General features: G+C 42.1%; 2 protein-coding genes across 5 annotated transcripts in view; both read right to left on the reverse strand.

Annotated features, from left to right (window-relative positions):
* Window positions 1–8,411, reverse strand: part of LOC112250037 (gamma-aminobutyric acid receptor subunit rho-2) — a 29,469-nt gene extending 21,058 nt beyond the window's left edge. The window contains exons 1-2 of the mRNA XM_024419857.2: window positions 8,038–8,411; window positions 6,457–6,566 (exon numbers count right to left, since the gene is read on the reverse strand). Coding sequence (XP_024275625.1) covers window positions 6,457–6,566; window positions 8,038–8,159 — 232 coding nt within the window. The 5' untranslated portion in view covers window positions 8,160–8,411. The remainder of the gene's footprint in view (window positions 1–6,456; window positions 6,567–8,037) is intronic.
* Window positions 8,412–8,900: 489 nt separating this feature from the next.
* The window catches only part of LOC112250038 (ubiquitin-conjugating enzyme E2 J1), a 37,067-nt gene continuing 32,627 nt past the window's right edge, over window positions 8,901–13,340 (reverse strand). For 3 of the 4 annotated variants that reach the window (XM_024419860.2, XM_024419858.2, XM_024419861.2), the window contains one exon: window positions 8,901–10,424. In XM_024419860.2, coding sequence (XP_024275628.1) covers window positions 10,140–10,424 — 285 coding nt within the window. In that variant the 3' untranslated portion in view covers window positions 8,901–10,139. The remainder of the gene's footprint in view (window positions 10,425–13,340) is intronic. The other variant, XM_024419859.2, reaches the window with a different exon arrangement.

The following is a 13,340-nucleotide window of genomic DNA, read 5'->3' on the forward strand; positions in this document are numbered from 1 at the left end:
GGTCCAACCAGTTCGAGTTAGTCATCAGAGGCCAGTTATAGGAGGCCAAAGTAGCACAGGAGGAGTTTTGACCAGCTTTGAGTAGCTTTGTCTAGATGGATGCTATTGGCATCCTCAGGGAAGTTACAGATTAATACAAAGCTATGAATCAAATAGGTGAAGACTTTACCACTACGTTCTTTTGGTGGTTGACAATAAATACAAATGTGGATTGGATTAATGACATCTATTATAATCAACAGGGATTCGTAAATGATACTGGGGATTCTCTGACCAAAGGGGTTCTCTGACCAATTATCCGCCACCTCCCTCATGACCTGGTAAAATAGACTGACTCTCGATATGTTAATTGGCAGAAAAGGGCGAGGTATGTAGAATGATTGGGGTTAATTGCTGTACGTTTATTTTTTAATAACACAGCTCCAGAAGGATCAGTGACCAAGGCCCTGGCTCGTTTAACCACATTAGCTCACGAATTAGCAGAGAACTCTGGGGTGGATAATGCTCTAACAAGTTGGATTGATAGTGTGTTTGGGAAATGGAAAAATGTCATAATCACTGTGTTGTGGACAACATTCACCTGTATGAGTGTTTCGGTTCTCTGTGGATGTTGTTTGATTCCGCGTATGAGAGGTCTGATTACCAGGACTCTGGTGAGGTCAATAACGCAACAGATGGTGAGGTATGGACCGATTCCGAGCTCCGGCCAGTGGGATGGCGAATACAGGCCTCCAGGCCTAGGAGATGGCTCCATTTCTTTTAACTACTAGGAGCCAATGTTGGATGAGACTATTTTTTATCTTTAAGACTGTTTTTTTTAATGAAGATTGTAATAAAAATCCTAACAGGAAGTGTTAGGATACCTAATGTAGGCCTATAACAGTCATTGATGGATAGGAATGAAAATACATATATTGGTTTTGTGAGGTTGATTTTGAGTGACATTGATAATATTAATAAAAATAGATGTGTACGTTTTTGTAATTAATGTTTAGGCAATAATTAACAGTATTCCACCCTGTCACTGTATAACATATGGAAATGTGTTTGAATCATAGCAGACAAGGAACTGTGGCAGACAACTTATGACCACTGTGAATCTGATAACAGGGAAGGAGGTCTCCCCACCCAGAGAGGGGAGAAACCATGGGGCTTGCAATAGGTTGTGTAACATATGGCAGGATATGATAAGCAATGTATTGGTATGGATTATTCTTGTATACAATTGATGTATCAGTGTGTATTATTTAGTCATTAAGGGTGGATTGTTAATGGGATTTATCTGTTAATTGAATGATAAGAATATTCCACCCTGAAACCATATAATTGTATGGAATTGATTAGAATGTATACAATTATAATCAATAAATGTGTAGTTCTAGTCAGAATTAGGCTAAAACAATATAGCTAATGTTTATGTCTTTATAGTGTCTTAAAAACAGACTGTCTGAGCAGAATTCGGTGCCGACCTTGGCTAGGGGCCACTGAGAGATTTGGGAAAGGACAGGGAGTGATCCTCACGGTCCCTAATCTTTGTCGGCTGGGTAGCAGGACAGTGTGTGCATACCTACTGTTTGTGTGCAAATGTATGTGCGTATGAATTCTGTTTGTGTGCAAGAGTATGTGCGTAAGGAGCTAGTATAAAATGACTGGTTTTGTACAACTAACTCTCGTAAATAAACTTTCTGACTATTGTAGCTGGGCCTCCGTCTGATTCATTTCAACCAGTTTCTTACAAATTCTGGGTTTCAGGCTGAGTAGTCAATTGAATTGGGTTTATGAACATTGAGAACATAATTCTCATAACAGTTATTGACTGTACGTTTGTTTATGTGTAACTCTGTGTTGTTGTTTTTGTCGCACTGCTTTGCTTTATCTTGGCCAGGTCGCAGCTGTAAATGAGAACTTGTTCTCAACTGGCCTAGCTGGTTAAATAAAGGTGAGAAAAAAAGAGACTTTTCCCGAAGCCACTCCTATGTTGTCTTGGCTGTGTGCTTAGGGTCATTGTCCTGTTGGAAGGTGAATCTTCGCCCCCAGTCTGAGGTCCCAAACGCTCTGGAGCAGGCTTTCATCAAGGATCTCTCTATACTTTGCTCTGTTAATCTTTTCCTCAAACCTGACTAGTCTCACAGTCCCTGCCGCTGAAAGAAATCCCCCAAAGCATGATTCTGACACCACCATGCTTCACCGTAGGGATGGGCCACGTTTCCTCCAGACGTGACGCTTGGCATTCAGGCCAAAGAGTTCAATCTTGGTTACATCAGACCATAGAATCTTGTTTCTCATGGTCTGAGTCCTTTAGGTGCCTTTTGGCAAACTCCAAGCGGGCTGTCATGTGCATTTTACTGAACTCTGGAGCTCTGTCAGAGTGATCATCGGGTTCTTGGTCACCTCCTGACCAAGGCCTTTCTCCCCTGATTGCTCAGCCAGCTCTAGAAAGAGTATTGGTGGTTCCAAACTTCTTCCATTTAAGAATGATGGAGGCCACTGTGTTCTTGGGGACCTTCAATGCTGCAGAAATGTTTTGGTACCCTTCGCCAGATCTGCACCTCGACACAATCCCGTCTCGGAGCTCTACGGACAATAACTCTACCTACATGTACATATTGCCTCAATACCGGTGCCCCCTCACATTGACTCTGTACTGGTACCCCCTGTATATAGCCCCGCTATTGTTATTTACTGCTGCTGTTTAATTATTTGTTATTCTTATGTCTTACTTTTTGTTGTATTTTCTTAAAACTGCGTTGTTGGTTAAGGGCTTGTAAGTAAGCATTTCACTGTAAGGTCTACACCTGTTGTATTCGGCGCATGTGACAAATACAATTTGATTTGAATTCCTTCGACCTCATGGCTTGGTTTTTGCTCTGACATGCACTGCCAACTGTGGGACCTTATATAGACAGATGTGTGCCTTTCCAAATCATGTCAATTTAATTTACCACAGGTGGACTCCAAGTTGCGAGAAACATGTCAAGGATGATCAAAGGAAACAGGATACACCTGAGCTCAATTTAGAGTCTCATAGCAAAGGGTCTGAATACTTAAGTAAATAAGGTATCTGTTTTTTATTTGTAATACATTTGCAAAAAATAAAAATCAACTATTTTCGCTTTGTCATTATGGGGTATTGTGTGTAGATTGTTTTGCAATCTATATATTTAATACATTTTTATATAAAGATCTAACTTAACAAAATGTGGAAAAAGTCAGGGGTCAGAATACTTTCCGAAGGCACTGTATTTCAAGCTACAAGTATCACAGATCAGATCACAGGAGGTTGATGGCACCTTATTTGGGGAGAGCGTCCTTGTGGTAAGGACTGGAGCGGAATTTGTGGAATGGTATCAAATGCATTATACATGGCTTCCAGGTGTTTCCAGGTGATTCCATTTTCTCAGTTCCAGATTTTATTATGAGCTGTTCTCCCCTCAGCAGCCTCCACTGGATTAGATGTCTGATTTAAATAGATATAAATTCAAGTGTTGCATGTGGCGGTCATATAATGTCTAGAAGAGACATATACAGTGTGCTGAATGAAAAATAGCCCATATCTATTTCACCTAATAACACTGGAGTGCTCCCCTTTGCATGGATTAGCAACTCTAAATCTACTATTGGTTATCACTGGCCAGATCACTAACCTAAGCCCATGCATTAGACACTGCTGCTCACTCCTGAAAGAAATCCGATTGATGGGATGGCTTTGGCGGATGTTCTTCGAAATCATAGGAATGAAATGGGGGGGGGATGCAAAAACCATAATGCAAATTTGATTAATCTGTGTAATGCAAATGTGATTAAGCCATGAAAGGTCTATATACTTCTCAGGTGGGTTTTATACCTGGTGGAAGATTATTATTATTTTTATTTTTAATACTTCCGTTTATAGGTGAAAACAGCAAAGTGGAACTTGATGTACTGTATGACAAATATGAGATTCACTACAACAGAAAAATCTTTGTCTCAATATCCTAACATTGTTTAGATGGTGGATTCTAAACCAGGAACCAACCAGAAACTTCCAACGATCTGCAAAATTGAATATTCCTGGTGATTTTATGCAGACAACTTGCATGGATATAAAAGTTAATCTTCTTTTGTCTGCTATTTATAAAAGTTTAAATGGTTATTGAGCAGCAGGGTGCTTCCCTACAGTCTTAACCTGAAACACATGGGAATGGCTCTAACCTTTATGCTGGGGATATCTGAAGGCTTATCCCCATAAAGGCCTTCCCACCTGCAGAGCACTGTATGCATTATGTAAAATCTCACACACTCATTGTCTCTGAAAAAACATCCACAGAAACTACATTTGCACAGTCCTAATTCTAACCAAACAATTAACTTTTCTCTCTGTGAAAATGCCTGTTCTTTGTGATAACAATGTCACACAAAGCTGTTTATTATGAGCAATGGGACAATGCAGTTGCTCCTTCACAGTGGGATTTCTCCACCCCAGTGTGGAGAGAAACCCCCTGCTGGCATGTCACAGCGTCACACAGTCAGATAACATTCCTCCAGCGAGTGGGAAGCAGTAGTGTAAGAGGCTTTCATTAGCAACACTGTACGTCCGCTTCCTTTTGAAGCTAGGGAAGAAAACACAGCTACCACTACACATCACCCACCCAAATGAATACCGTTTTTACAGACGTCACGATGCTTACACGAGTCAGCTTTTCAAAATGTTTGTATGAGACAGACTTTTAGAATCTCCCAAAGCGCTCTCTTCCAGGACACAAGGCTGTGTGTCCCACTCACAGATAGATTTTTATTTATTTATGTAGGACCCGGAAATATTTGAATTTGAAGCACGCCATATTGCTGAATGGGGCTGAATGGCACCAAACAAAATCGCTAAAGATCATGGTGAAAGCAATACATTTTTTAAACTAACCTACTGTTCTATCTGTGGTGAAAGTGGCTGTAACTAGCATCGGATCATATTCGATGTAGCCATTTTCATCCTGCCTGAAAGAGTCAACCAGAGTCTCCTCGTAGCCTGCCGGCCCGTGATTGGTCTGTGTCAGCACGTGGTCCAGTGTGAGGATAAATGTAGTAGTCAGAATGGGTCACTATTTAATTAAATATCTCGATTCATAGAAAACTTGAAAAATAATTCACAGTGGGGATCGAACTTGATCATAATGAACCAATTTTCAAGCCCAAAACAGGCGACTACATTCTTTTGGTTTGGCCGTTCTGGCTATTGCAATTTAAATAGGCTTTCTAGGGCAGACCAGGGCTTTTGGCACAGCTAGGTTGCTACGCAGTAGTCACCCAGCAGAGCTTGTGACTGACTTCACGCTCCAGACCAGACACTGGGGTCCTGTTATTGATATGAAAAGACTACTAATGAACATTGATGTCATTTTCTTTGTTTGACATCCTTCAGAACTAAACTGGTGCATGGTAAACTGAAACTTCTGTACTTTCTCGATACTAGAACATGAAAAATGGTTCAGTACTAGAATTTTTGTTACTTTCGGTACTTCTGTCAAATGTGTCTCACGGATCAATCCTGTGCCTGCTCCATGCTCCACTTATTCATTGCTAGCCTGCACTTGGAGTCCGAGCTTCTCCCCACTCCTGCTGAACAGAAGTTAACACACTTGAATAATGCGACACGCATGCAGAAATGTTGAAACTGTTAATTACTGTTCGCAAAACAATGTCCATACTGGTAGCTTCCAGCTTTGGGCACATCAGTTCAAAGTCTAGTTTTGATTTACATTTGTTTTGAGATGTCAACTAACGTGACTTCAATGTGAAATCAACAAAAAATGTTACCATGTCTTTGGATTTATATTAAAAGTTGAAAAAGTTAAAAAAAGACAATGTCCTGTTGATGACTTTCTGCTCATCCAATCACTTTCCCACGTTTATTCAACATCATTACATAGATGTTTTGTGGTTGAAATTATGTGGAAACAATGTTAATTCAACCAGTTTTTATCCAGTAGGAACATTCCTTGCTAGCTGATCCTGGCAGTTAATTGATTCATTAATGCCACTAATTGATTGTTCAGAGAGACTAGAAACATCTGATTGCCCAAGGAGAACAAACATGGAAACACTGCTGTGGCCCTGGAGGAACAGTTTTGCACCCCTGATTTGAACAGTGATATCAGTGCCCCTTCTCCGGGCCTAATACCTCTAGAGCTGGGATGGGCGACTTTGTTGGGGGTGGGGGCCACAAAAAATTTGAACTCATCATGAGGGGCCGGAGTGGCTCGCGGGTCTGTGTACCCACATCTCTAATCACACATGCAGTCAGAGCCTTCCCTAGTCTTTTGGAGGCCTTAAGCGAAATTGTATTGCCCCCCCCAGTCCCACCTTGTGAGGTTGATCCTACAAAAGAGGGGGCACAGACGGCCAGTTGCCCAAACCTGCTGTAGAGGGCACTGAAGTCTACTTTAGTAACATCAGCCAATTAGTTTAGACCTATGTCCTTACCTGCAAAGGCTGGTCTCATGGTAAAATCATGGTCATCAACTCGCAGCAGGTGGTCTGTCTTCACCTTGTGAGATTTGGTGTTATCAACTATCTTTTTTCCAGTCAGTGGACTACAAAAGAAAACAGCAATCAATACTTCTGAAAGATTGGCAGATAACAGTGTAAAGTTTCCATTTACTCCTTACAGAGAACCATACAACCACCTTTAAAATTACCCTCAAACCACAACAGTGAGATTATGAAAGGCACAGAACGATTAGAAGTAAGAACACAACATAAGTGTTTGTGTGTGTGTGTAGTGCATGCCCTCAAATAATCAAGAGAAACCTACTATGCTTTGCTGTCAAGGTGGTCTTATCTAATCCCTTTGTGGAATGTTTGTTAGTTGAGGATAACATGGGTTGAAGTTCGTTCCCATACTCTGTATTTATTATGTTCCTTGGATATAAAGCTCAGTGAAGACAGGGCAAACTCTGTTCCAAATAGACCCCCAACCGACTTAATTTATGCGTTTATGCGCGCCTATGCCAGTTTCGACAACAATTATTGAACGCGTGGGGGCTGGCTAATTAAACCACCACACAACCACTTTTACCAGGATAGCGTTTGCAAAGTGTATCCAGGCACCGGCAGGCACGCTTGGTGTGATTGTGATTTTGACCAATTAATAGTGAAACGCACGGTTCATGTTAGGGGTCGATTCGGAATTGTAATCCTATACTTTGTAATGGACAAAAATGTATCATGTTATAACTCAATATGCAAGAATAACAGACATTGGTGGGCTACTTGTAATACAGCGAGGGAGCCTGAGAACCGGCTGGAGAACCCAGTTCATCCGTTGTCACCATGGGACTGTTAAATCTTGCAGATTACATTAACATGTTCTGCCCTTACTGTATTTCAAGTGAATTTGACAGCGTTGTGTCATTAAACAGCCTCACATGTGGATCGCCTCTCATTTCACAGATAAGATTATTAATAATGACGGAACACATCATGGGTCATCTGAAGCAGAGCACAGCTCAACCGACCGTGAAGTATGATGCAGAATAATGATGCAAGGTTCAAATTAATTGTATGGATGATGAAACTTGCAGATAGGGATGATTCATGACATCTCTGCGTAGACAGGGTCCACCCATTACATCCTTCCCATCAATGCGCACTGCGCTCTGGATCATCTTTACGCACCGGCATGGTTACCCGTTGCACAATCCCCATCGAGTCCAGTCCACCCCTAGGCTAATATTTACATAGTCTCAGTGTCAACGACTATAACTGGTTTTGCATTACTGACACGAGCCATCAATGATTGGAACGTGACAAATTGAATCGAATAAATATTAAAATCAAACGGAACGCAAAGGGTCCGTCTACAAGTGCAGAATTTAACCAAAGAAAGAGGGTCATGTCATGATGACCCCCAGTTGCTTTAAATTGCAAATTAAAGAGTGAACGTGCAAATGAAACAAGAACATAATGGGGAGATGGGAAGAAAGTAACATGTGGCGAATGTAACACGCCCATTTTCTCCTATTTGGATGAACTGTCAAAAAGGGTAAGGATCCAGGTACTTACGCGCCATGCTTGTGAGATTCTACCGCCCCGGACCACCTCCTTTTCCGACTTTTGTGCTTTCGGCATTCCCCGATAAGTATCAAGCAAAAAATTAAAGACAGGAACTTAATATAATAAGGCATTATGTGTGAAACTCAAAAGTCGTCGAGTGAGTGAAGAAATCCCTTTAATCGACGAACGCAATGGTTTGAGCATTGTAGCGTATTCTGATCTAAAGCAGAACATGTGTGGTAACATGCATTGTAGTGAGGCAGTGTCGGTTGATTAAGTAACAACGACAGATATGTTTACGACTCCAAGCGGCTTGTCCCGCTTATTGCTCCCTGATTGGTCCACAGCGGTTGGTTTCAACGCACACCAAACCAAGGCACCGCGCGCGCAGCTTCAGCAGCAGCCCTGTTTTAGCTACAGTATACTGACATGACCACATTCCAGGGCATCCTCGATCAAGTGACGTAACATACTCCGAATTCGCACAGCTTTCTGGGCACTTTCGGAAACCAAAAAGTGTATATATATATATATATATATATATATATATATATATATATAGATCCTGTGCTTAATTAATGTTTCTGCAACAACTGGAGAATCTCTTTGCATATACCGATAATGTAAACGGCCTTGGAATCAAGTCTCATATCAACAGCAAGTGCATATAAGAATACAGTGCATAGTGCATATAAGAATACAGATTTGAGAGAACACATACTGGATGGTGTAACCTGACCCTTTTGTATGCACATATCAAATGTGTTCTAAAATCTTCAGATCACTTAATGGTGATCTGTGTGGCAATGGATAACTAAGTGTTACTTTGTCATCCACCAGGAACTTGAAAATAAATAACATTACAGAATCTGTTAACTGTGACACAGGAACATTCATTTTTTTATTCAAGGCATTTATTTTCTGATACAATGTTCATATGTAGCATTCAAACACAGTCAAACGATGGATAGATGTGTGAATGCAATCTTAAGACATTAAGTTGTCTGCAATGGATTCAGTATTCACATGAACAAAGCTGTTATACATGGCTCAAATATCATGAGAACACAACTTAGAGAGAGGACTTACTCTGGACATTTTATTTTTCTTGAAGTACAATGTAACCACAATATTTTAATTGCTTTGCATTAGTCCCCAATCCATTTCTTGTGAGGACTTCAAAAAGGTAGGCCTAAAGTCATACAGCCTCTTTCTTGTATAATCTCCCTTTCTGAAGCGCTTGTGTTGACAATGGTTTATTGCCTCATCCCCGTCTCACTATCTTTGGACCCAATCAGTGATAACGCCAGGTATGAACAGCATGAAATTGTCAAGAGAGCAGAAACAAACTGACACTCAGGCTAAGATTGACAGACGTATGTGTATAGTTGGCTGCACTGTATCTGCTGCCGCTAATGTAGAAACCACCGGAGAATTGGCTAACCAATGAAAATGTCAATGGCGTAACATTTGAGCAGAAATAATTAGCATCTTATCTGTATACAATTTATTATGCATATTGATTCCCTGTGCACAATTAATTATTTGAGACAAACAAATCAATGTAATAGTCTTCATTGTTTACAAGTCATATGATACAGCATTAACCTGTTTAAATGAGAGCAAGCAGCAGTCCATGATAAACAGTTGTCTGACAAAATTAAAAGTAGAGATACAGGCCATATTCATAAAGCACCTCAGGAGTGCGGATCTATTTTTATTTTAGATCATAATGAATTATATTATATGGACATGGGGGACCTGATCCTAGATCAGCACTCCTACTCAGACATTTTGTGAATACAGCCCAAAGTGTGTGTTCTATAAAGGTTTGGACCTATCTTTAAAATGTGGTACAGTTTAGAGTCAATTCAAAGTAATAAAAGACACCTTGGAGGTGGACCACATCCTACACAGGAATGCAGGCTACCCTCATTGTAAAGCAAGCCCTCTTTACTTAGTGGGAGAAACAGTCACCAAGGCTATGCCTAACCCTCTATGAACAGAAGGTTTTCCAGGGCTCTAGGTTGGCAATGTAAAGAGATAAAGTCAGTTTGTTGCCAGCTAGGGTGTCATGGTCTGGTGGTCTGGGGAAGTTCAGGTCAGTTTCATCACAGCTCGTAGTCAAACTTGTACTCGTTGGTCAGGTAGATCCTGCGGAAGATGAGGGCAGCCAGGAGCAGGGCGAGCACCATGATGAGCACTACAGAGCCTGTGTGGCTGGCGTCCTGAGGGGGGTGGGGGGTGGCGGTGTGGGGGAAGGCAGGGAAGGTGGGCCTGCTGGGGGGCTCTCTCTGGTGCTGCTGGGCCCGGCGCTGGCGGGGGCTGAGAGAACGGCTGCTTGGAGCTGTGGGACATGGTTCGTCCTCACTGGCAGCTGGAGCCGCCTCGGCCTGCTGGGAGCACAGCATAGCATACACAGGATCAGACTGTGGTCCAACATACACAGTACGAATAAACACACACATTCCGTTCAACATGGTGCACACGTGCATGCAGACACACACCCATAATACAAGAACCCAAACACGTGCATACAACAGTTACACACACACACACACACTTTACGAATACACAGACACTACACACACAACCATGCTTAGGGCTTTAGTGCATTCAGAAAGTATTTGGACCCCTCAACTTTCCACATTTTGTTACGTTACAGCCTTATTCAGAAATTGATTAAATTATTTTTTCCCCTAATCAATCTATGTTTTTCAGTGGCAGGGACTGGGGGACTAGTCAGGATCGAGGCAAAGATGAACAGAGAAAAGTACCTTGAGATCCTTGATGAAAAACTGCTCCAGAGTGCTCTGGACTTCAGACTGAGGCGAAGGTTCACCTTCCAACAGCACAACGACCCTAAGCAAACAGCCAAGACAACGCAGGAGTGGTTTCGGGACAAGTCTCTAAATGTCCTTGAGTGGCCCAGCCAGAGCCCAGACTTAAACCTGATCGAGCATCTCTGGAGGCCTGAAAATTGCTGTGCAGCGACGCTTCCCATCCAACCTGACAGAGCTTGAGAGGATCTGCAGAGAAGAATAGGAGAAACTCCCCAACTACAGGTGTGCCAAGCTTGTAGCGTCATACCCAAGAAGACTCGAGGCTGTAATCACTGCCAAAGGTGCTTCAACAAAGTACTGAGTAAAGGGTATTAATACTCACGCAAATGTGATATTTCCATTTAAAACATTTTTTAATACATTTGTTAATGACAAAGCAAAAACAAGTTTAGATTTTTTTATGTGGTAATGTGTGTGGACTAAGGAGGGAACACAATTGAATCCATTTTAGAATAAGGCTGGAATGTAACAAAATGTGGAAAAAGTCAAGGGGTCTGAATAGTTTCCAAAGCACTGTATACACTATGAATCTGCTTGGGACTAACTGTCCTTGTAGTGCAGTCAAACCAACACAGTTGAATTTAACAAAAATGCTACAGTCGGTCATTTTAAGGGGGAACTCTTTAAAGCAGCAATAGGGTACAGCTCAGGTTTTATACCGAGAGAGAAAGCTGAATCTTACTCCTAATTAGGGGATGGCTGCAGGACAGGGAGGGCTGTCATGCAGAGAGAGACATTGGGACAGAGCAGGGAGCTGTAATCCTGTCTACATCACTCTGTTCAGTTTGATAAAGGAAGAGGAAGACAGGCAGTGACGACGCAGTTAATGGGTGGGATAATCCCAGAACCAGAATGATCTATTCTATTTCTATAGGGGTGAAGTTGGTCGGTCCCTCTCCCGGCCAGAGGTTATATCGGTCGTTTATTACTGCATCCAGCAGCAGATGGCAAGTACATTTTTTTCCTGTCCCTCTCTCAAGTCAGTTCAGACAGATTTAATCCCAATCTACATAGCCCCTTTCTAGTATGAAGAGACATACCCACACTCATTTTACCATGATTGGAAATGGCCATGTTTTCCTGTCATATTTTTTTATTTATAATACATTATAAAAATGAAGTTGCACACTAATTAGGCTCCCAAACATTTAATGGGTCTAGCAACCAACGTTTTGGCACGCAGAAGAAGGCACTGCATGCTGAAATATTGGTTGCTAGACACATTCAATATCTTGGAGCATAATTAGCGACCTTTTAAAAAAAAAATTTTTTTTACAGTTTACTATATGTTAGTCAGGGGGTTACGGTACAGAGTCAATGTGCGCGGGCACCGGTTAGTCAAGGTAATTAAGGTAATATGTACATGTAGGTAGAGGTAAAATGACTATGCACAGACAATAAACAGAGAGTAGCAGCAGTGTAAAAATGGGGGGGACAATGCAAATAGTCCAGGTAGCCATTTGATTAATTGTTCAAGAGTCTTAGGCTTGGGGGTAGAAGCTGTTAAGAAGCTTTTTTGACCTAGACTTGGCGCTCCGGGTATCGCTTGCCGTGCGGTAGTAGAGAGAACATTATATGACTAGTGTGGCTGGAGTCCTTGCAATTTTTTGGGCCTTCCTCTGACACCACCTGGTATAGAGGTTGTGGATGGCAGGAAGCTTGGCCCCAGTGATGTACTGGGCCATATGCACTACCCTCTGTAGTACCTTGCCGTCAGAGACGGTGCAGTTGCCATACCAGGCAGTGATGCAATCAGTCAAGATGCTCTTGATGGTTCAACTGTTGAACTTCTTGAGGATCTGAGGACCCATGCCAAATCTTTTCAGTCTCCTGAGGGGGAATGGGCGTTGTCGTGCCCTCTTCATGATTGTCTTGGAACTTGAAGCTCTCAACCTGCTCCACTGCAGCCCTGTCGATGAGAATGGGGGTGTGCTCGGTCCTCCTTTTTCTGTAGTCCACAATCATCTCCTTTGTCAAGATCACGTTGAGGGAGAGGTTGTTATCCTGGCACCACACTGCCAGGTCTCTGACCTCCTCCCTATAGGCTGTCTCATCGTTGTCAATGATCAGGCCTACCTCTGTTGTGTTGCCGGCAAATGTAATGATGGTGTTGGAGTCGTGCTTGGCCATGAAGTCATGGGTGAACAGGAAGTACAGAACATTTTTGGGCACGAGTCAGCTTATGCCTTTCACTAAAATAATACATTATAACGATGATATCCAGCTATAATCGGTTTATAAGAAAACACCTATCACAGTTATCTTTAATGTTGTCATAGGTGACTGCTAGACAGTGGCATCATGCCTCATTGACACAGAGTTGGAGAACCCTGGAGAAGCTGTAGGGCCAGAGAGTCGCCTGCACCGTCATCATACAATATTACCCACCGAGCCATTAAACACAGTGATTTAAAAAGGGATGTTCACTGAGTGAGTGACAGTGGCTGATGTAGCACAGCGGAGCCACAA

The sequence above is a fragment of the Oncorhynchus tshawytscha genome, linkage group LG05 (assembly GCF_018296145.1).
Source record: "Oncorhynchus tshawytscha isolate Ot180627B linkage group LG05, Otsh_v2.0, whole genome shotgun sequence".
In the NCBI taxonomy this organism is placed as follows: domain Eukaryota; kingdom Metazoa; phylum Chordata; class Actinopteri; order Salmoniformes; family Salmonidae; genus Oncorhynchus; species Oncorhynchus tshawytscha.